Here is a 22446-nt window from a genome sequence, read left to right as displayed (position 1 = left end):
CCTGTGTCGTTAGGGGACTATAATACTTTCAGCAAAAAAAAACAAATCAGCATTTTATCATATATTTCAGAAAACATATATTTTAATATTGTTTTTATAGTTAGTTGTTTCAATAAATGTTATGGCGAGGTTTTGCTGAGCAGTATGTGAGCATCAATAAATTTCTATATAAAGGCAAATGATCTTAAGAGAAAGTGATTGGTGATTAAACTTCTAAAATCTTTGTTTTAATTTCGTATGGTAATCACATTTAAAATATTTCATACCGGAAATGAATCCAAATTTTGTATCTCTTTGTATCACTAAGAATTGGGAAATGGTAGTGTAAAGTGCTAATTATTTTACAATTTTGCAATGCAGTTTGCTGTCAATTTTGTGTTGTTAAAGGCAAAGTTTACCAGTTCTGGGAAATTTCTACCAATGTTGTCTATCCATGTCAAAGTGAGGCATGTGTAGAAGTGGTATAGCCCAGCCAGCCACAGAGAAAAATCCTTTAATAATAATCTTTATTGTCACAAGTAGGCTTACATTAACACTGCAATGAAGTTACTGTGAAAAGCCCCTCGTCACCACACTCCGGCACCTGTCTGGGTATACAGAGGGAGAATTGATAATGCCCAAATTACCTAACAGCCCGTCTTCAGGACTTGTGGGAGGAAACCGGAGCACCCGGAGCAAACCCATGCAGACACAGAGAGAACGTGCAGATTCCGCACAGTGACCCAAGCCGGGAATTGAACCTGGGACTCTGGCGCTGTGAAGCAACAGTGCTAACCACTGTGCTACCGTGCCGCCCAGTTGACTTGGCTTGGAGTAAGGTCTCAGACTTGAAGGAACAATAGTACCCAGGCCTCCTGTGAAATTGTATCACTTGGACTTTGACCGAGTTGTACAATTGTTTAAAGTAGTCATTACTTAAATGTTTTGATGTATAAAAAGGCAGTTGAATGAATGAAGTATTTCTCATTGAAATTCTGTGTTAAATACTGGTGATTGCATTTATATAAATGTAATTTATAGACCTGATACTTAGAACATTCTTTGTCTCTGACTCAGCAGTGGAGGATTAAGTGATGACAGTATGGACTCTGTCAACACCCCTGGCACCTATTCATCTTCCTCGACACTGATTCAGAAGGGTGATATTATTGGTAAGTGTAAAGGCTACATACAAATAGCAAATTATGTCAGATTGTGGGAATAATTTTGACTTGGATTTGAAACCCATTCTGCTTACTCTTATCCTTAGATCTTCCTTAGGACACCATTTCAAAATAAGGGAGAAGCCACTTAGGAGCGAGATGAGAAGATTTATTTTTACTCAGAGGGTTGTGCATCTTGGAACTCTCGAATCCAGAGGGCTGTGGAATCAGTTATTGAATATGTTTAAAACTGAGATTGTCAGATTTCTAAATATAATGACACAAAGGGATGTGGGGATAGTGTGGGAAAAAGGCATTGAAGTGGATGATCAGCCATGGTCACATTGAATGACTCGATGGGCCAAACTCCTGCTCCTGTGTTCTCACATGTTGACACTCCAAAGATAGATCTGAATGGCGTTTTGTGATCAGAGGAAGGCTTGGAACCTTTCTATGAGAATAATATCAAAACTTCAAACTGTTGAACACCAGTTGTATCTGGGAAATACTGCAATGCTTAAAACAATACTTTTGAATATTTCCATCAAGATCGTACTTTTGCAATTGTTCTTGAATGCCCTGAGGCTGGAACCCCAAGAACTCGCTTCTATTTTCCCCAATATGGAAACCGGATCACTAAACCACCCCAGTACTTTCTCAATATTGCCTGCCCAATAATAAATTAATAAATTGGGTAAAACTGAACCTCCTGACTCTATACCTCTGGAGGAATGTCCTACGATCCTTGGGGTCTTAGCCACCAAAATAAAAGAGGACATCATTTGTTAATTATGACAAAGCAGGACTTGGGAGAAAAGTGGTGAGACACTGAAAAAGAAATAAAAATCTCCATAGCACATTCATTTTAATAGCCTGAACCCTGCCCGCCAAGGACAGGGAGAGGTTATCCTGCTTCTGTAAGTCAGTTTTGACCCCATTGGCCAGACCAGTATAATTTAATTTATGGAGCGTGGTCCAATCGTGGGCCACCCAGTTACCCAGATAACGAAAGCTAGACCTGGAAAGGTGAAAAGGTAATATCCCCAGATGGATTCTCCTCCCCGGGGGGGGGTTAACCGGGAAGTATTCGCCCTATCCAAATTCAACTTATACCGAGAGAAGGAGCTTCATTATCTCATCCATAGTAGATACTGGGTCTGTAATAAAAAGAAGTAGATCATCTGTGTACAGGGACACCCTATGTTCCACCCCTCACTGATTTATCCCCCTCCATTTGCTGGAAGACCTCAGCGCTATAGCAAGCGATTCTATTGTTAAAACAAATAGGAGCGGAGACAGTGGACATCCTTGCCCCTATTCAGCGGAAAGACGCCCGAGTTCAAAGCATTTGTGCGAACACTGGCAGTGGGAGCCCTATACAGTAAACAAATCCAGCATGTAAACCTTTGTTCAAATGCCAACCTCCCAAGAATCTCAAAGCGATATCCCCACTTCACCCTACCAACTGCCTTTTCCGTGACCAGAGGAACAATCACCTCCAGTTCGGGTACTGAAGAGGGGGAGAGGACACCATTTAATAGCTGACGTATATTGGCCTACAATTGCTGACCCTTGACAAAGCCTGACTGGTCTTCCGAGATCACATTTGGGAGGCAGGATTCCAACCACTGTGCCAGCACTTTTGTGAGTAACGTAGCATCCACGTTCAAAAGCGGAATAGGTCGATATGACCCACAATCTGTAGGGTCCTTGCCCTTCTTAAGGATGATGTGAAGATGCCGGCGTTGGACTGGGGTGAGCACAATAAGAAGTCTTACTACACCAGGTTAAAGTCCAACAGGTTTGTTTCAAACACTAGTTTTCGGAGCACTGCTCCTTCCTCAGGTTAATGAAGAGGTATGTTCCAGAAACATATATATAGACAAATTCAAAGATGCAAGACAATGCTTAGAATGTGAGCATTAGCAGGTAATTAAGTGTTTATATATCCAGAGATAGGGGTAACCCCAGGTTAAAGAGGTGTGAATTGTCTCGAGCCAGGACAGTTGGTAGGATTTCGCAAGCCCATGCCAGATGGTGGGGGCTGAATGTAATGCGACATGAATCCCAGGTCCCGGTTGAGGCCGCACTCATGTGTGCGGAACTTGGCTATAAGTTTCTGCTCGGCGATTCTGCGTTGTCGCGCGTCCTGAAGGCTGCCTTGGAAAACGCTTACCCGGAAATTAGAGGCTGAATGCCCTTGACTGCTGAAGTGTTCCCCGACTGGAAGGGAACATTCCTGCCTGGCGATGGTCGCGCGATGTCCGTTCATTCGTTGTCGCAGCGTCTGCATGGTCTCGCCAATGTACCATGCTTCGGGACATCCTTTCCTGAAGCGTATGAGGTAGAAAACGTTGGCCGAGTCGCACGAGTATGTACCGCGTACCTGGTGGGTGGTGTTCTCACGTGTAATGGTGGTATCCATGTCGATGATCTGGCACGTCTTGCAGAGATTGCCATGGCAGGGTTGTGTGGTGTCGTGGTCGCTGTTCTGAAGGCCGGGGTGTTTGCTGCAAACAATGGTTTGTTTGAGGTTGCGCGGTTGTTTGAAGGCAAGTAGTGGGGGTGTGGGGATGACCTTTGCAAGATGTTCATCTTCAATGACGTGTTGAAGGCTGTGAAGAAGATGTCGTAGTTTCTCCGCTCTGGGAAAGTACTGGACGACAAAGGGTACTCTGTCGGTTGTGTCCCGTGTTTGTCTTCTGAGGAGGTTGGTGCGGTCGGTGCACCCTCGAGACCAGGCAACATCCTGGTGAACCTTCTTTGCACTCTCTTCAAAGCTTCCACGTTCTTCTGATAATGTGACCAGAACTACATGCATACTCCAAATCCGGCCTAACCAAGTTTTATATAGCTGCAACATGATTTCCCAACTCTTTTACTCAGTGCCTCGGCTGATGAATGTAAGCATGCAATATGCCTTCTTAATCGCCTTGGCCACCTGTGTTGCCACTTTTAGGTAACCGTGGACCTGCATGCCCAGATCCCTCTGTATGTTAATGTTCCTGAGGGTTCTGCCATTTTCAGTATAATTCATACCGAGATTTACCTCCTCCAAAATGCACGGGCTAAACTGCTGGCTCGTAATGCAGAGCAAGACCAGCAGCACGAGTTCAATTCCCGTACCAGCCTCCCCGAACAGACGCCGCAATGTGGCGACTAGGAGCTTTTCACAGTAACTTCATTGAAGCCTACTTGTGACAATAAGCGATTATTATTATTATTATTATTTTCATCCAGATCATTTATATATACTACAAACAACAGAGGTCCCACCACTGATCCCTGTGGAATGACCTGCTTCTGCACTGTAGGGATTTAAAAAAAGTCAATACCTGAGTATACCTGGTGGACATGAGAGAAAAAGAAAAATCTTTATCACCCGGGTGCAAAAAGCACCACAGATCTGCCCACCCCTTGCTCTCTTCCCCCCCCCCCCCCAAAAAAAAAAAACCTGTCCCACCCACCCCTTCCGCCACCTTGTCTGGTCTCTGACTGGCAAATGAATCTCCTGCAGAAACACCACATCAGCATTCAAATGTTTACGGTGAACAAATACCCTCGACCTTTTCACTGGGCCTTTCAACACCCTGACATTCCAGGTGACCACATGAATTGGGGGTCTCCCACCGCCCCACCTCGATCCGGAGTCAGCCATTTCCACCAAGAGGGATTATTTAACAGTTCCATAGATAGTACAGCAACCAGGCCCACCCAAGATGGCCTCCATACCCACTAGCAAGATTAAACAAAGAAAAATCTGCAGTCACCATCAGCAACTACCCAGCCCCCCCCAAACCCCTCCTCCCCACGCAAACAATCCCACACCCACATATACATACAAAAACCAGTAAGGCAAACAAAAATCACTAAAACCTACTTCTAATAAACCTAATTCCAACAGAAAAAAACCCTAAGCTGATTATCTAAAACCAAACTAATATCATGAGCTGCAGTCACCCCACCGCACCACTCCAGTTAGCTAACTCTTGGGCTAAGAGTGAAAAAAAAATGCGAACAGGAAAAGGACACAAAGTATAAAAACCCCATTAAATCATAGCACTCCCAACAGGGAGCTATATATTTTTACAACAGTTATAAAAAATAGATCAAAACCCTCCATAGAATTAAGCCCCCCAAGTGCAACTTGCAAAACAACCAACCCACACAAGCACAAAAAAATGCAAATGTGAACATGAACAAGGAATCCGAACAACTCCCCATATCCACATGCCCACCCCCAACATTCAAAAAGCCTCAAAAACCTCAAACAACCTGCACCCAGCCCATGCTTTTTTACAGAAGAATCCGCCTCTGGCACATCAAAAAAATAGTCTTTGCCCTCAGAAGTCTTTCTTAGCTGCGTACGGTACACCAACCCAATTTGGACTGCACTTTTGGACAAGGCGGCTTTGGGCTTGATAGGCGCCGCCATCTTCTTTGCCAGCTCCGCTCCCGCATCCTGATAAAGCTTGACAGCATGGCATTGACGGCATTTGTAGTTGCAATGTTCCTGTGCCTTTCTCAGGACCCGTTCTTTTTCTTAGAAGCTTTGAAACTTCGCAATTACTGCTTGCGGTGGTTTGTTGGAATTGCGCTACTGTTGGAGTGTCCGGTGGGTTTGACCCAGCTCGGGAGGGGACGTGAGTCCACCCTCCCTTACCATCTTCCCAAACATCTTCACAAAATACACAGTAGTAGTTGAGACTTCCATCCCCTCTGACAACCCCACAACCCAGATATTTTGCCTCCTTGAAAGATTCTCCAAATCATTCACTTTGGCCTTCAGAGCTTTACTCGTCTCAGCCATCAGAGACATCTCCACTTCCAGAGAGCAAATCTGGTTGCTATGCCTTGAAAGAGACACCTCCATGCTTTGTATCACAGCACCATACTTTTACTATTTCATTGGTCTCCTCCATTGCCAAACGAATGGGAACCAGGGCTTCTTCCATCGATTTGCGGAGGTCCCCTGACACTACCCTCCTTTGCTTCTCAAATTCCGCCGCCAAGATGCTGGAAGCATCTCTGCCGTTAATGCAGTGGCCGGCGTCACAGACCTGCCACCGCCATTTTCTCCACCGACAAGCCCCGAGAAGCCTCCGACTCAGTCGACGAACCTCTAGTTTCAGGCTTTTACCCCCTGGCCTTCCTCTATGTAGACACCTTATTCCATTAACCGAGTGGGTTTTTAAACAAAGATACCCCGAGAAACTGGGCGAAAAGGGCTGAAAGAACAGTGCCCTAGCTGGAGCCATCTTGTGCATGTCTTCCCCCTGCATAACGCCACCAGAGGTCCCCCATGGCCCTTTAACATTAACCGTTGTTACCCACTTTAGGACTGAGTAATCTAAGATAATTTCTTATTTAAAAAAATATTTAAGTCTTACCTTTTGTCATATTTAATGGATGGAGTGATGCTGGAAAGCTGATACTCATATTGGACATGCACTCCCCTCCCTTCCCCAGACACACTCACACACACACACACACACACACACATATATCGCCCTCTCGCTCTGATACACACACACACATGTATATACGTATATGACCCCTCTCTCACACATACACATTCATCCCTCTCTCACCCACTCCTCTCACCCAAAACCTTCCCCTATCACGCACATTCATTCCCTCTCACGCACATTCATCCCCTCTCTCGCACACACTTCCTCTCATACACTCACCCCCTTGCACACTAACCCCTCTCGTGCACACTCACCCCCTCTCTTGAACACACTCAACCCACTCTTGCAAACACTCTACCCCCCACATACATTCTACACCCCGCGCATGCACTCTACCTTTCTGCGCACACTGTTCACCCACGCGCACACTCTACCCTCCTGCATATACGCTGATCCTCCCACACACGCTCTGACCCACCACACGCGCTCTCACCCACCCACACACACTCTATCCCTCCGCACACATTCACCCCTCTTTCTCACGTGCACACTCGCTCCCTCTCTCACACACTCACCCCTTCTCTCACACACTCACCCCTCTCTTGTACACTCACCCCTCTCTCACACACTCACCCCTCTCTTGCACACTCACTCCCTCTCTCGTACATTCACCCCTCTCTCTCATACATTCACCCTTCCATTTCTCTCGCACACATTCACTCCCCTCTCCCTCTCACACACGTATTCACCCCCTCTCCCTTACACCCACTCACTCCCTCTCTTTCACATACCCATTCACTGCCTCTCTCACACACATTGGCCTCCTCTGTGAGACTCACTCACCAAGCCTCCCCGTCTGCTCCAACTACCCGCTCCAGGTCCGCTCCAAATTACCCCGTTTCGAGGCCCACCCGAAGGCTCGCTCCAACCCCCTGCTCTGAGGCCCGCTGCATCCAGCAGCACCGTGGCCCACTCACACATGCTCCTCACCCCTTCTCCCTTCCCTGCCCACCAAATTCTGTTCCGAGGCCCTCTCTTTCCATCACTCCGGTGTCTTCCTCTTCCAGGCAGAAGCAAGTTGGCTTCTCCAGAAAATAGCCTCTGATTGGACAAGCAGATCAGCAGTATTTTTTCAAATTTTACAAATACACAAATATGGGAGGCTGTCATGGGCCTACAGGGTTCTGGAGACCCCAGTTTGGAAACCCCAGTGCTACATAATAACCAGAATTAGCAATTATTCACTTGCAGAACTGCTTCAAGAGTTTTGGGCATTTTCTACTTGTAAAGTTTTCTACTTGTAAAGCAACTAGAGCTGCAACTGTTTCCAATTCCTGGGCGGGATTCTCCCATTCGGCGGCAGAGTGTCCACGTCGTCGGAAACGCCGTCGCGTTTAACGACGGCGTGAACAGGCCGCTGGGAGTACTGATTCTGGCCCCTACAGGAGGCCAGCACGGCGCTGGAGCGGTTCACGCCGCTCCAGGCTCCCATTCCCGCACCAACTGTGTGCCGCACCAACCCGCGCATGCGAGGTGGCCTCCCTCAATGTGCCGGCCCCGACTCAACATGGCGCGGGTGTTTAGGGGCCGGCGCGTAAGAAAATAGTCCCGGGGTGCGAGAGGCCGGCCCGCCGATTGGTGGGCCCCGATCGTGGGCCAGGCCCCATCGGAGGCACCCCCCGGGGTCGGAGCCACCCCACCCCCCTCACCCCCTGACCCTGCGCGCTGAGTTCCCGCCGGCTGCGACCAGGTGTGGACGGCGTCAGCGGGACTCTGCATTTTTAGAGTGGCCGCTCGGCCCATCCGGGCCTGAGAATCGGCGGCCCGGCCGCATAGAGCGGCCCATGGCCAATGGCACCGATTCTCCGCTCCGAGGAGAATCGCGTGCCGACGTCGGGGCGGCGTGGTGCGGTTGCGGGGATTCTCCGGCCCGGCGTGGGGCTGGGAGAATCACGCCCCCTGTATTTTTCAGAGTTTAAGGTGAAACTTTTTTTCTCCTGAAGGTTAGGTCCCATTTTCTTTGCTGCTTTGACTTATGTACCATTTACATGGGTTTTAGATGCCGATGCCTTGTAAATGAATCCAAGCAAACCCCTTGCCTCATACCAAATTGCCTCCGGTCAAGTCATGTCAATTCGATATGACAACGCTCAAGTCGTCAAATACGCATAAGAAAATGCCAAGAACATAGCTGCTCACCGTAAATCTCACTTGTTTTTCTGGTCTAGCCTCATCTGATACATCTCTTTGACTTGCATATGAATGAAGTTTAGAAAAATCGGAAATCTAATCAGTTCGACTTTATACAGCACAACGACTTATACACCGGAAAATCCGGTACTTTTTATAAAGAATGTTTTGAGTATAAAAACCAAAATTAAGTTGCTAGGAAGAGACAGTGAGGGGACAACAAAGCAAACACAAGTGTAATGTTATAAGAGGATGTACTTTTTTGTAGCCTCGGGATACTCTAATGCACGAGCATCCAGTTTTCATTCCTGTCTTAGTAAAGGTTGTGGTCATGTTAAAGTGCATAAACAGAAAATTGAGAGACCACCACCCTTTTGTAACAGCTGGCAATTTAAGCGTTAAAGTACCTTGCATTGTTTAATGTGATGAAAGTCACATCTCTGCAAGAGTTCCTCAGGGTAGTGTCCTAGACTAAACAATCTTCAGAAGTGGAGATATTTGTTAATGGCTGCACAATGTCCAGTACCATTCGGAAGCGTCCTTGTCCATGGGCATCAAGACCTGGACAACATTCAGTCTTGGTCTGACAAGTGGCAAGTAGCATTCATGACACACAAGTGCTATGCAATGACCATCTCCAACAAAAGAGAATCAAACTGTCACCCCTTGTCAATCAATTATTCCACTGTTGAATCTCCCACTGTCAACATCTGGGGCTTACCATTGCCCCGAAAGTGAACTGGACCAACCATATGAATACTGTGGATGCAAGAGCAGTTCAGAGGCTCCAGGTTCCTCTCCAAGCCACACACCATCCTGACATGGAACTTTATTGTCTTTCCTTCAATGTTGCTGGATCAATGTCCTGGAACTTCTTTCCTAACAGTACTGTGGATGTACCAACAGCACATGGACTGCAGCGGTTCAAGAAGGCAGCTCACCACCTCCTCCTCCAGAGTGATTAGGATGGGCAATAAATGCTGGCTTTGCTAGCGACACCCACACACCATGAAAGAATATAAAACCAAATACACGTATAAAAAATGAGGACTGAACAGAAACGCATCTGTTCGAATTTTGAAATACAGCTATTTTCTCTTGAATAGATCTTGTCCAAGAGAGTTTTGTGCACCAGACTTACCTTGATAATGTTGTTTAAATAACCTATTTATCACAAACAATATCCTCTTATCCTCAGAGAGAGTTAATTTAATCACACTTGAATATTATTGTGTGATTAAATAATCCTTTTTTATGGTTTTATAGCTTCCAAGATCCCACTGACAAATATAAATATATTCGTAGAAGCCTGTAATTAATTTTTTTCCCATGTATAATCCCTGTGATGTTATACCTCTTTCCCTCAGTAATCGGTTTAGGAGCAGTACTCAGAAATATCATCAGCTTCCTTTTTCAACAGGAGAAAGTAACTCTTTTGACAGCTGGCGCACAATAAATTTCATTTGACTTCAAACTCTGCAAAAGCAACATGAAAACTAAAACCGTTCCAATCATTAAAAGATTATTTTCCATTTCAGTGTGAAGCCATATTATTGAGGAGCTATTTTGTTTTTATTCTAACTGCCCTGTTTTGGTGACTTGGGAGAAAGGACTTTTCACACTTATTCTTAAAATGGAAATTGTGAGTAACTCCACCTTTTGGTAAATCTTGAGCGGAATTCTCTGTTGGCGTGAAGCTCCACTCCACCCGCAGCACACCCACGCCCGCGGGTTTCCAGACGGCATGAGGTGGCCACAATGGGAAATGCCATTGGCCGGCTGCAGGAACGGAGGAGGATCCCACTGCTGGCGAGAGCGTGCCGTGAAGGAAAATGCAGTTGGCGGACCAGAGAATCCCACCCCTTGTGTCTGTGCAGTCAGGGTCCATATATTTGTCTAGTTTTTCCTAAACATACCAGTAATATTGGATACATCTTTGGTTGTTTGTCAAGAAATTGCAGATTTCCACCTGAATGATGTGTTATTACCCTCTTAAAATGTTGTCCATTGATCCCAACCGTTACTCGTATGTTAGGATTTTGTCACTTTATAAGGTTCAACAGGAAAATGTTATCATTTTCATCATGGGAAAAGTCTTTTTGCTGCTTATAATCCTGTAGTGTTTCCCAACAGTGCTGACACTGGCATAAGTTGCCTCAGATTCAGCTACCATCTCGTTTTTTAACTCCATATTTGGATATATTTTCACAATTTATCAGTTATTGGAAAGCTGATTTTCAGTTTTTTCACCTGATGAATGTGGCATCTTTTTTTTAAAACGCATTTTATTCAAACTTGTATCAAAATAGGTTACAGCAAATAAACACCCTGGGAAACCTTCTTCCCACCAATCAACTATACAGTTTGTACAGCCCCCCCCCCCCCCCCCCCCCGCCCCCCCACGACGAACAGCTCCTCAAATCGGTCACAAACACCCCCCACCTTTTCTTGAACTCCCCTGCTGAGCCCCTTAACTCATACTTTATCTTCTCTAACCGCAGGAAGTCGTACAGGTCGCCCAACCATGCTGCTACCCCTGGTGGCGATGCCGACCGCCACTCCAGCAGAATTCGTCGCCGTGCAATCAGAGATGTGAAGGCCATGACATCGGCCTTCCTCCTCTCCATGACCTCCAGCTTCTCTGAAACCCCAAATATCGCCACCAAAGGGTCCGGGGTCCACTCCCTCCTCCACTATCCTGGCTAAGACTGCGAACACGCCGCCGAGAATCTTCCCAATTTTTTGCAACCCCTAAACATGTGCGCATGATTCGCTGGCCCCCACCCACACCTCTCACATTCATCTGCTACCCCCTGAAAGAACCCACTCATTCTCACCCGAGTCATATGCACCCTGTGCACCACCTTGAACTGTATCAGACTCATCCTTGCACAAGAGGAGGTCCCGTTTACCCTTCGCAGTGCCTCACTCCATACTCCCCAATTGATCTCCAGTCCCAACTCCGTTTCCCATTTCTCCTTGATCTTCACCACCCGCTCGCCTCCCTGCTCCCCCAGCCACTTATATATATCCCCAATTCTCCCCTCCCCTTCCACATCCGGAAGCAGCAGTCGCTCCAGCAGGGTGTATCCCGGCAATCTAGGGAACCCCTTCCAGACCTTTCATGCAAAGTCCCTAACCTGTAGATATCTGAACTCACTACACCTCGGCAGCTCTACCCTCTCCCTTAGCTCCTCCAGACTGGCGAACCCTTCCTCCAAATACAAATCCCTCATCTTGATCAGTCCCATCCTGTATACATTATCTCCTCTCCGCCCCCCCCCCCCCACCCCCCGGCTCAAACCCATGATTCTAGCACAGCGACATTAGCACCGATATCCCTTCCACCCTCAAATGCCTCCTCAGCTGATTCCATATCTTCACCGTGGACTGCACCACTGGGCTCCCTGAATACCTACTGGGAGCCATTGGCAATGCTGCCGTCACCATAGCCCTCAAACTAGACCCCTAACAAGATTCCTCTTCCATCCTAACCCACTCTACCCCTTCTCCTTCCCACCACCGCCGCACTTTGTCCACATTCGCCGCCCAACATGAAGCAAGTTTGGCAACGCGAACCCCCCCTGTTGCCTCAGCCTCTGTTGCAGGGTCGTCCCCACCCTCGGCACCTTCCCCAACCATACAAAGTCAGAGATGATTGTGTCCATTTTCTGAAAAAAGGCTTTTGGTATAAAGATCAGGAGAGCCTGAAAGATAACCAAGAACTTCGGCAGAATATTTATTTTCATCACTTGGACCCTCCCCGCCAATGTTAATTGCAGTGTATCCCACCTCTTAAGATCCTTCCTGGCCTCCTCCACCAGCTTCGTTAAGTTCCACTTTTGGAGCCCCATCCATTCCCTCGCTACCTGAATCCCCAAGTACCTAAACCTATCCCTCGCTACCGTAAATGGCATCCCCCCTAAATTAGCCTGGTGTGCCAGCTCATTCACCGGGAATACCTCGCTTTTCCCTACATTCAGCTTGTATCCTGAGAACCCTCCAATCCTTCCCATACTCTCCAACGGATCCGAAACATACAACAGGAGGTCATCAGCATAGAGCGACACCTGATGCTCCCTCTGTCCCCTCATTATCCTCTACCACTCTGCCGAACCCCTGAGAGCCATCGCCAACGGCTCTATGGCCAGCGCAAACAGCAGCGGCGACAGCGGGCACCCCTGCCTCGTACTCCTGTGTAAGTCAAAGCTTCGTGAGCTCATATCATTCGTCCTCACCTTCGCTCTTGGCGCCACATACAGAAACCGCACCCATGCCATAAATCTCGGCCCAAACCCAAACTGTCCCAAATCTTCAAACAAGTACTGCCACTCCACCCGATCAAATGCTTTCTCCGCGTCCATGGACACGACCACCTCCGGAACCAGAGCTCTCGACGGATTCATCACCACATTCAACAGCGGTCTTATATTACTCTCGAGCTGCCTGCCCTTCACAAAGCCTGTTTGATCTTCTGCAACCACCCCCGGGACACAATCCTCCATCCACCTCGCCAACAACTTAGCTAATACTTTCACATCCGTGTTCAATAGTGATGAATGTCGCATCTAACTGCCTGTTTCTTTAACTGCCCGATTTTGGACCTCTGGTTATGAATTAGTTATGGGACACGATTCTATTGCCACGTTGCGCTCAAGCGAGAGCACAATGCGGCTGGAGAATCCCAGGAGAGGCCTCCAGTGGACCTTCTGAAAGGCTCCGCGCCACGCGAGATTCACTGAAGTCCCGCGAGACATCGGATTTGGAACTCTGCCCAAAATGGGGGGGACCTAATGGCGCTCCCGGAAGTAGGACGTAAATCTACTTAAGATCTACCAGCCTGGGATTCACCAGCCTCCTTCGATTCTCCAGCCTCCTCAGGGAGGCTACAGCCAGGCGCTGATCTGTGCTGGTCCACACAAACGTGGACCAGGCGGAACGGCACCCGGTGAATGGAATACAGGAGCAGGGAGTACAACTTTATAAAACCTTGGTTAGGCCTCAGATGGAATTTGTGTGCAGTTCTGGTCACCGCACCATTGGAAGGACGTGATTGCACTGGAGGGGGTGCAGAGGAGATTCACCAGGATGTTGCCTGTGATAGGGGTACGTCGTTGTTTCCTTACGGAGGATATTTTTGATCTGTATGTGTCTTAGCTTGTTTCATTTTGGCAATTGGAACCTCTCCGTGAGTTTCCCCCGGGTTGCTACTCTGTCGTCCCTGTACATGTCCGCCAGTGACCCTCGTCCTGTCTCCACCTTTTGAAGCTGCCGTTCACTATTTCAGGAGTAAACCTGTATTTGCAGATGGGGGCCATGATAGACATTTCGGTTAGACCGAATTGTTGCCTCATTTGGTACCACTTCCGGAGCATGGCTACTACCACTGGGCTTCTCGCTTGCTTGTCGGAGGGATGGGAGAGTGGTTGTTACTAGGACTCGCAGTCCCTATGCAGGAACTCTCCTCCATCTTCACCCATTCTGCTCCCGGTTCCTTCACACATCCCCTCACTCTTTCTGCTGGGACCGCCTAGTGGTAGACCTCCCATGTTGCTTTTCCTTTGGGGGACTTCCTTTTGGCTCCTCGGGATCTTCCACCACGTCATGATTAGTTTGTCTTCCATGTTGAAGTACAACTGTGGGGATGTAGGTCAGGAAGGATCTGAACAGAAAGGAACCTGGGCAGTACATTTTGATCGTCTGCACTCTCCCTGCCAGGGATAACCTGTGGGCTATTTGGATCCCCAGGTAGCGGAATTTGATCTGGGCTTGTTTGAATGCCAGTAGCCCCAGCTCCATCCCTCCCTTCCCCCCCCCCCCCCCCCCCCCCCCCCCCCCGCGGGTTCACAGGGAAGAACTCACTTTTCCTCAAGTTAAGCTTGTAACACGAGAAAGCTCCGAACTCTTTTAGGAGTTTCATTATCCCTTCCATGCTTGCCAGGGCGTTGGAGATACAGAGGAGCAGATCATCCGCGTAGGGTGAGACCCTATGCTCTCTATCCCCCACTTTGGATACCTCCCCACCCCTTGGCTGTTCTGAGGGCGTTTGCCAGTGACTCGGTTGCCAGACCAAACAGCAGCAGGGACAATGGGCATCCCCACCTCGTGCCTCTTTGCAGCTGGAAGTATTGAGAGCTGGTGGTGTTTGTTCCTGCTCTCGCCATGGGAGAGCTGTGTAGCAGTTTCACCCAGGAGGTGAATTCTGGTCTTAACTTGAACCCATTGTGAGGTACTTCCACTCAACTCTGTTGAAGGCCTTTTCTGTGTCCAGGGATCTGATTGCTTCTGGTGTTTTCTCCCTGGATTGCGTCATTGTCACGTTCAGCAAGCGCCTGATGTTCGCTGTCAGCTGCCTGCCCTTGACAAAGCCTGGCTGGTCTCCTGTGACTACCTGTCATGGGGCTCTCCAGCCGCTTTGCCAGGGCCTTTTCCAGGATCTTTGCATCTATGTTGAGACCTGTAGGATCCTCATTCAGTCGGGTCTTTGTCCTTTTGGGTATCAGTGATATTTAGGCTTGTGCCAGTGTCGGTGGCAGGGTGCCCCTAACTAGCGAGTCTGCGAACATCTCCCGCAGGTGCAGGGCCAATGCTAGTGTGAATTCTTTGTAGAAGTCTGACGGGAATCCATCTGGCCCTGGTGCCTTCCCCGCCTGCATGGAGTTAATACTCTCTTTGACTTCTCTCAATCTCCAGGCCCTGTCTCTTTTCTACCCTCACAACCAGCATGTCCAGGCCATCAAGGAACTGGGCTCGGAGGTGTACAGTCCCCGGTAAAAAGTCGCAAAAGCCTCATTGACCCTTTCTGCTGTGGCTACTAGCCTACCGCTGTTGTCCCTAATCTGAGCTATTTCCCTTGTGGCTGTCTGCATTCTCAGCTGGTGAGCAAACAGGTGGATGGCTTTGTCCCCATGTTCATCCCCCGTGTCTGGTGGAGACCAATTCAAAGTCCATTTATAGCTTATTCCTCTCCACCAGTAGATCTGCGGGGCCATGGAGTACCGCCGATCCACCTCCAGCATGGAGTCGACCAGCTCTTGCCTGGCCACCCTCTGCTTTCCATCTTTGCCCACCTTGTATGCAATAATTTCCCCCTTTATCACTGCCTTCAGTGCCTCCCAGAACATGGAGGATGAGACCTCCCCATTCTGGTACCATTTATGACCTGTGATATCTGTTTGCAGAATGCCTTGTTGGCCAGGAGGTGTCCAGCCTCCATGGGGGGCATTGTGCCCGGTCCCTCTCCAACCTCACATCCAGGTCATGTGGAGCATGGTTAGAGATTACGATCGTAAAGTACTCCGCTCCTACTACCCTTGGAAGCACCGCTTTCTGCACTACAAAGAAGTTGATCCTAGTATATATCTTGTGTACCTGGAAGAAGAAGGAGTACCCCTCCACTGCGTAGGTCCACTGCCCCCATCTGTTTCATGAACACACCCAGTTCTTGGCCATGCTTGACTTTTTCTCCGATTCGGGGTTTGATCTATCTGTCCGTGGGCCCTGTGCACAATTATAATCTCCCCCCATGATGAGTCAGTGTGTGTCTCTGTCGGAGATTTCCGCCATGGTTTTCTTCATGAATTTCACATCGTCCCAGTTGGGAGCAAACACGTTTACAAGAACCACTGGTGCCCCTTCCAGGACACTACTAAACATGACCTACCTTACCCCTTGGTCAGTAACCGTCCTGGCCTCTGTAAAAACTGTCCTCTTATAGAGCGATATGGCCACCCCCTAGCCCTCATCTCAGAGGATGAATTACTTCCTTGTGATTTGTCTACATACTGCTCCTCTAACTCCCTCTGACTGTTGGGAGGCCTGTAGTGTTATCCCAGTAAGAGATTACCCCTTTTTTATTTATGAGCTCCCCATATGGCCTCATTTGGAGAGCTTTTTTATGACATCCGCCCTCATTACTGCAGTAATGGTCTCTTTTATCAATAATGCGAAGACCCCTCCTCTCTTACATACGTCTTTGCCAAAACTTCCATATCCTGGAATGTTGAGTTGTCAGTCCTGCCCTCCTTTACTTCCACAAACTGATCAATACTCTTAAGTTCATCTGCCTTACCAGACACGTTCATTGCTTGAAAATAGATGCAATTTAGCCTTTCAATTCTCTCACATACCTTATTATGCCCATGTCTTCTCTGTCTTAGTGTTGCAATTATAATAATGTGTCCAGTTTTGGTCCAGTGGTGGCATTGGAGGTAGTTCAGAGGAGGCTCGCCAGATTGATTCCAGGGATGAAAGGGTTGAAATATGAGGAAAGATGAAACAGTTTGGGCTTATAATTGCTGGAGTTTAGGAGAATGAGAGAGGATCTGATTGAGGTATATAAAATACTAAGAGGGATTGATAAAGTAAACATAGACCAAATTTCCCCCTTGTGGGGCAATCTAGAACGAGAGGTCGCAAATATAGGTTGAGAGGGGGTAGATTTAAAACTGAGATGAGGAGGAACTACTTCTCGCAGAGGGTGGTGAATTTGTGGAACTTGCTGCCCCCATAGTGCAGTGGAGTCTGAATCATTAAATGATTTCAAGAAGGGAATAGATATATTTCTGATTTTAAAAATGGGATAAAGTAATATGGGGAACAGGCAGGGAGGTGGATTTGAGACTAGGAAGAGATCAGCCATGATCTGATTGAATGGCGGAGCAGGCTCGAAGAGCTGCATTGCCAATCTCTGCTCCTAGTACCTATGTCTGACCTAGTTTTCCTTCTGTATTTGATTGATTGAACCTCACTCCCAAATCTACGTCTACTGTGTCCCATCCCCCTGCCAAATTAGTTTAACCATACTTCCTTCTCTAATTGCTTTCCCAAATGGTTGTGCACCAAATTTTATGCTTCCATGCAACATCTTGCTCCCCCCACACCTCTATTCGTCTCCCTTGATGGTTGCGGTTAAGCAGGCTGCAAGTAGGCTGCACTACAAATCTACGCTGGTATCTGGTAAATTGGACTGGAGTTGAGAGCCAATTGTTGTATACACTGGCAAGTATCCTCCCAAGTGAGAGCTGAATCAGATCCCTAACCTGAAGTAACCTGTATTCTCCTCCCTGTAGGAGTAACATTTTGCTTACAATTTGAGAAATTCTGAATGTTTATATTTGTTTTCTCTTTGTAGAGGTGAAAATCGCCGATGAGGGAGAAAACATGGAGCCAGAAATTATTTATCCTATAACCTGTGGAGAAAGTAAAGCTAACCTAATATGGAAAAAATTTGTTTGTCCTGGTATCAATATAAAGTGTGTTCAGGTGAGTGATCTGTTCTGTATGGCTCTTTGTATTAAACTTAGTTTTTATGTAGTGAAGTGGTGGGTAAAGAGAAAATTGCATCTTTTTTTTGAGCTGGAACAGTAGGAAAGTTGACTTGAGAGTAAGCAGTGGCAAAGGTTGAAGCAACAATCAACAGTTCCATAGATTTACCTCACCGAGATTATTTTCATAGCCCCTTCCAACCCCTGGTTTGAATTTCCAGCAGGTTTGGAGATTTATCATGAAGGGAGTAAAAACCCGATGAAGATTGATCAGTGTACCATTGTTGCAAGCCTTGTTTCATTTTGGCATTTTTGGAATGCTGAGAGTTCTTTTCACTTGTCCTATTTAGTCTTGCCAGTTTAAGACAAGCTGGTCAGACCTCATGGAAGAGAAAGAAGAAAGAACATATGTGACTTAAAAATAACTAAATTATGGCTTCGGGGAGGTCTCTTCGACAGTATATTCATAGAACCACATAAGATTACAGCACGAAAAGAAGCAATTTGGCACATGTGTATGTTTGTGCTGACTTTGCTGCAAGAAGAACCCAATATCTAACTCCCAATAACTATTAATTTGCAGTTGTCTGTTTGTTCTTTCCAGTTTGACAATCAACTTATAAGCCCCAAAGAATTTGTGAATCTAGCTGGAAAATCTACATTGAAAGACTGGAAGAGAGCAATTCGTTTGAATGGTGTTATGCTGAGGTTTGAGAAAAACTATTACTGTTCTAATGAAAAGTTTGGCTTGCATTATTCGTGCAGTAATTAATGTTCCAAATCAGCATTTCTAGTATGCATAAGTACTTCCTGAATCTGGCATGCTGGATGCCATATTGGTAAAGGGATTAGCGTATACTCACTTAATGTCTGTGGAAAGTATGCAGAAGGGGCATAACATGACATGTGTCACCAACGCTGACATTTTGGAGCTCCATTTCCACCCAGCACCCTCTTATCCTCTCCCAGCTTAACACTCATTAAATGGCATGAAAGAACCCTCACCAATGGTATTTAAAGGGATTATCAACTACTTACAGATTTGCTGCTGGTTGATTTCTTCTGGCTGCCGCCACAATTGAACATGTTTATGATGTTTTCTAGAGCTGAAACACTTTTTGCTGACTTCCAGGCTTCCACCTAATTCAGTTTCTTGCAAACCTTTGTGCATTAATAAGCTTTCCTCTTGGAATACAGAATGACAGGAAGAAGGAGAAAATGCTCCGCATAGTAAAACATACTGCTTAATGAGGGAGGAGGAGGAGGTGATGTACTCTCTGCAAGGGGCCATATCTACCTAGGGTATTCAGGGAAGCAATTCTTCTACATGAACATCAACGACAACAAATATTTGTGATGCTGATGCTTCACTAAAGAAATCACCATTTAATTGTTCCAAATACTGTAAAAATCACACTAACCTCTAAGCAGGGCAAGGACTGCATTGTCAGTGGCTTTGAAGGTGACTCCGCACCTTTATGCATCTGTCTCCTTTCAGGCTGCTACCAGAAATATTAGCAACATCGCATAGTTTGCAGTGTAGTATTGCATAAGTCAGATCAATGAGTCTCTCTTTTCAAAAAGATCAAATTTAATTTAATTATATCTTGCTAGGGAGAAGCAGGCAAGTGTTCACAAGGATTACAAGGATTTCATGCTTCCCCATGGTGTGTATCATGCCAACTCTGCCATATACCTGAACTGAAAGGGATTCCACTCCCTCAATGTGCAGCTTCTGTGTGACCATAAGCAGCGCATTATGCAGGCCAGTGCCAGCCATGGTGCGTTCTGCATCAGTCTACTGGGCCAGTTCCATTTCAGCTAACTTAGCAAACGAAAGGGTGGCTACTGATCAACAAGAGCTTTCTGAAGACAAATTAGCTTATGACTTTTGTAACCCATGCACATTTGTGGAGTGTATATGCTCAATAAAAGCCTTCCTGTCATAAATGTAATAGAGCAGAACAGTAGCATGCAACAATTCCACAAAATGGACTGTTCTCAAGCAGCATTTCATTACTCGTCAGAGTGGGTCTCAAGATTTGTGATGGTGTCTGGTATGCTGCAAATTCTTGCCATTATGAGGGAGTGGCCTTTGATAGCACATATCTGAGAAGAAGCTAGAGAACAGGAGGAGGCAGAAGAAGAGGAAAGAAAACTACAATCTAGGTGGCCCCTCTCTGACTGGACTGTATGTGTGGAACTAATGCAAGTACAATACCATTAGCCTTAAACCTAATTCCCAATTACAACAACCCTACACTCCTTACCTTCCCTGTGTAATTGACCATCACATTGTCCTCTTGGCCATGATACAAAAACAAAAGGCAACAGAAAATACCCATACTGAACCAAATATATAAATTAAATCATGACATATTACACAAAATGTTAAGCTTGTGTGTATTCCCTTCATGACTTTGTTCTGTGTGCTTTTGCATGTCACAGTGCTTACACAGTGCTAGTCCAGTGGGTACAGTAAGGCTGGTGTATGTCTGCTGAATTTTAGTAGAGAAGACTGGAGCTAACTTTGGAGGGTGAACTGAAATAGTCCTTGTGGCCTTCAACGTCCATCTTCAGACTGCACCATCTTGGCATGGGTGAGTCTGGGCTGGCTGACTAAGAGACAACAGCAAGGGCACTGGCTTAGTGACAGTGTTGGGATAATAAACACTGCCATTCTCAGATGGAACAGTAGATTTTTGATTCATGAAGCTACTGACATTTCCCCAGGGTCACACCTCAGCCTGAAGATAGATTGCTGCCTACTGTGACATCCTGAATCCTCTGGATGCTGGTATCCAGAACCATGGTGGCAGCAGTCTGAGCTGCCATGACAGCAAGTTTAGCTATCATGACAGTAATGCAAGCTTTCACTGCAGCACTTACCCGGTCTAGCCTATATGGGACTCCAGACCCACAGTAAAGTGGTTGACTCTTAATTGCACTCTAAAGGTGCCTGGAAAAGTACTAAGTTAAGGGCTGTTAGAGATGAGAAATAAGAAATAAATACCCGTACCCAAAGAAAGTATAAAAAAACTTTTAGAAGCTACTTGGTCGCCAGTGGAAGCTAAGATGCAGACACTATTATCCCACTGTTGTTGGTCCCACAAATATGTTGGTGGAGTTAACCAAAGTTCTGTACTGGAAAGCATGGGCTCCAAGCTCTGCAAGTTAGTGCTGGGCTTCTCCATGTACCTTGTCCTTGAATGTAACTTTCTGGTAGGTTTTCCAGTGTACCAGGTGTTTAATTATGTACATAAATCAACCTTATTCTATATCCTGGTTTATCAGAGTCTTCATTTGAGTTGTTCGCACAGAATTTGTACGTAATCCAGCCTTCCGGAAAACTGGTGGCTGTACTATCATTGATTCCTGCTCTGGCTGTAGGTCAACCTTTCTCCATGTCCCACCACATGCAGATTCCTCTTTATGCTATCGACTAAGATGTGCACAGTCTGAGTATCTGAGTTGCTGGCTGCAAATGGGAAATTGAGTAACAGTGTTTTCATCATCATTGTCTTTCTGCTCTGGGAAGGGTGCAGTTCTTGGGTATCACAAAGGGAAAAGGAACAAGGGTAAGGTTGTGATGAGGAGGCAGGGTAAAGTAAGATATGCATATTTACACCATCTGCAGCTTGTAAGCCAGGATAGATGGCAGGATGAGAGGGAAATGGGCAGTGGGGTGAATTGAAGTTACTCAGGCTAGTGATTGGATATGGCATTTGAAGATGCCTTCACTGGCCTTTACCACTCTTGTGAAGTCCTTATACTCCTTGCGACAAGGGTGGCACGGTGGCACAGTGGTTAGCACTGCTGCCTCATGGCGCCAAGGACCCGGGTTCAGACCTGGGTCACTGTCCGTGTGGAGTTTGCACCTTCTCCCTGTGTCTGCGTGGGTCTCACCCCACAACCCAAAGATGTCCACGGTAGGTGGATTAGCCATGCTAAATTGCCCTTAATTGGAAAACAAATCCTTGCAACATCACTACCTCTTTCCACCTCCTCCACAAAGAACTCTGAGCAGTGACTGAAAACTTTAGTGCAGGCTCTCACTCCCTTCTATCTCCCTCCTCTCTCTTCATGGCCAGTCATTGTGATTGTTGCACAGCACAGTTGAACTCTGAACGATCTTGGGTTGTGACATAGCTGGAGGGAATGGGCACGCCAAGGCCCGCTCCTCCTGGGCCATCCTGCAGTTCCCCGTCAGCCGAATCCACCGACTGCTGCGCAAGGGCTATTATGCCAAGCTGGTCGGCGCCGGCGCGCCAGTCTACCTGGCTGTTATGCTGGAGTACCTGACTGCCGAGATCCTCGAGCTGGCTGGCAACGCGGCCCGGGACAACAAGAAGACCCGCATCACCCCTGCCACCTGCAGCTCACCATCCGCAATGACGAGGAGCTCAGCAAGCTGCTGGGCGTGTCCAACATCCAGGC

General features: G+C 47.0%; 1 protein-coding gene across 2 annotated transcripts in view; it reads left to right on the top strand.

The window, feature by feature from the left end:
* Nucleotides 1-22446, top strand: part of gmeb2 (glucocorticoid modulatory element binding protein 2) — a 119314-nt gene that overhangs the window by 43874 nt on the left and 52994 nt on the right. The window contains exons 3-5 of one of the 2 annotated variants that reach the window (XM_072514777.1): nt 1060-1151; nt 17877-18007; nt 18614-18717. In XM_072514777.1, coding sequence (XP_072370878.1) covers nt 1060-1151; nt 17877-18007; nt 18614-18717 — 327 coding nt within the window. Of the gene's footprint in view, nt 1-1056; nt 1152-17876; nt 18008-18613; nt 18718-22446 lie in introns of both variants that reach the window. The other variant, XM_072514776.1, reaches the window with a different exon arrangement.

This window comes from Scyliorhinus torazame, chromosome 8 (genome assembly GCF_047496885.1).
Source record: "Scyliorhinus torazame isolate Kashiwa2021f chromosome 8, sScyTor2.1, whole genome shotgun sequence".
Classification (NCBI taxonomy): Eukaryota; Metazoa; Chordata; class Chondrichthyes; order Carcharhiniformes; family Scyliorhinidae; genus Scyliorhinus; species Scyliorhinus torazame.
Note: the sequence above shows the minus strand (reverse complement) of the source record. Positions and strands in the feature narration are given on the sequence as shown.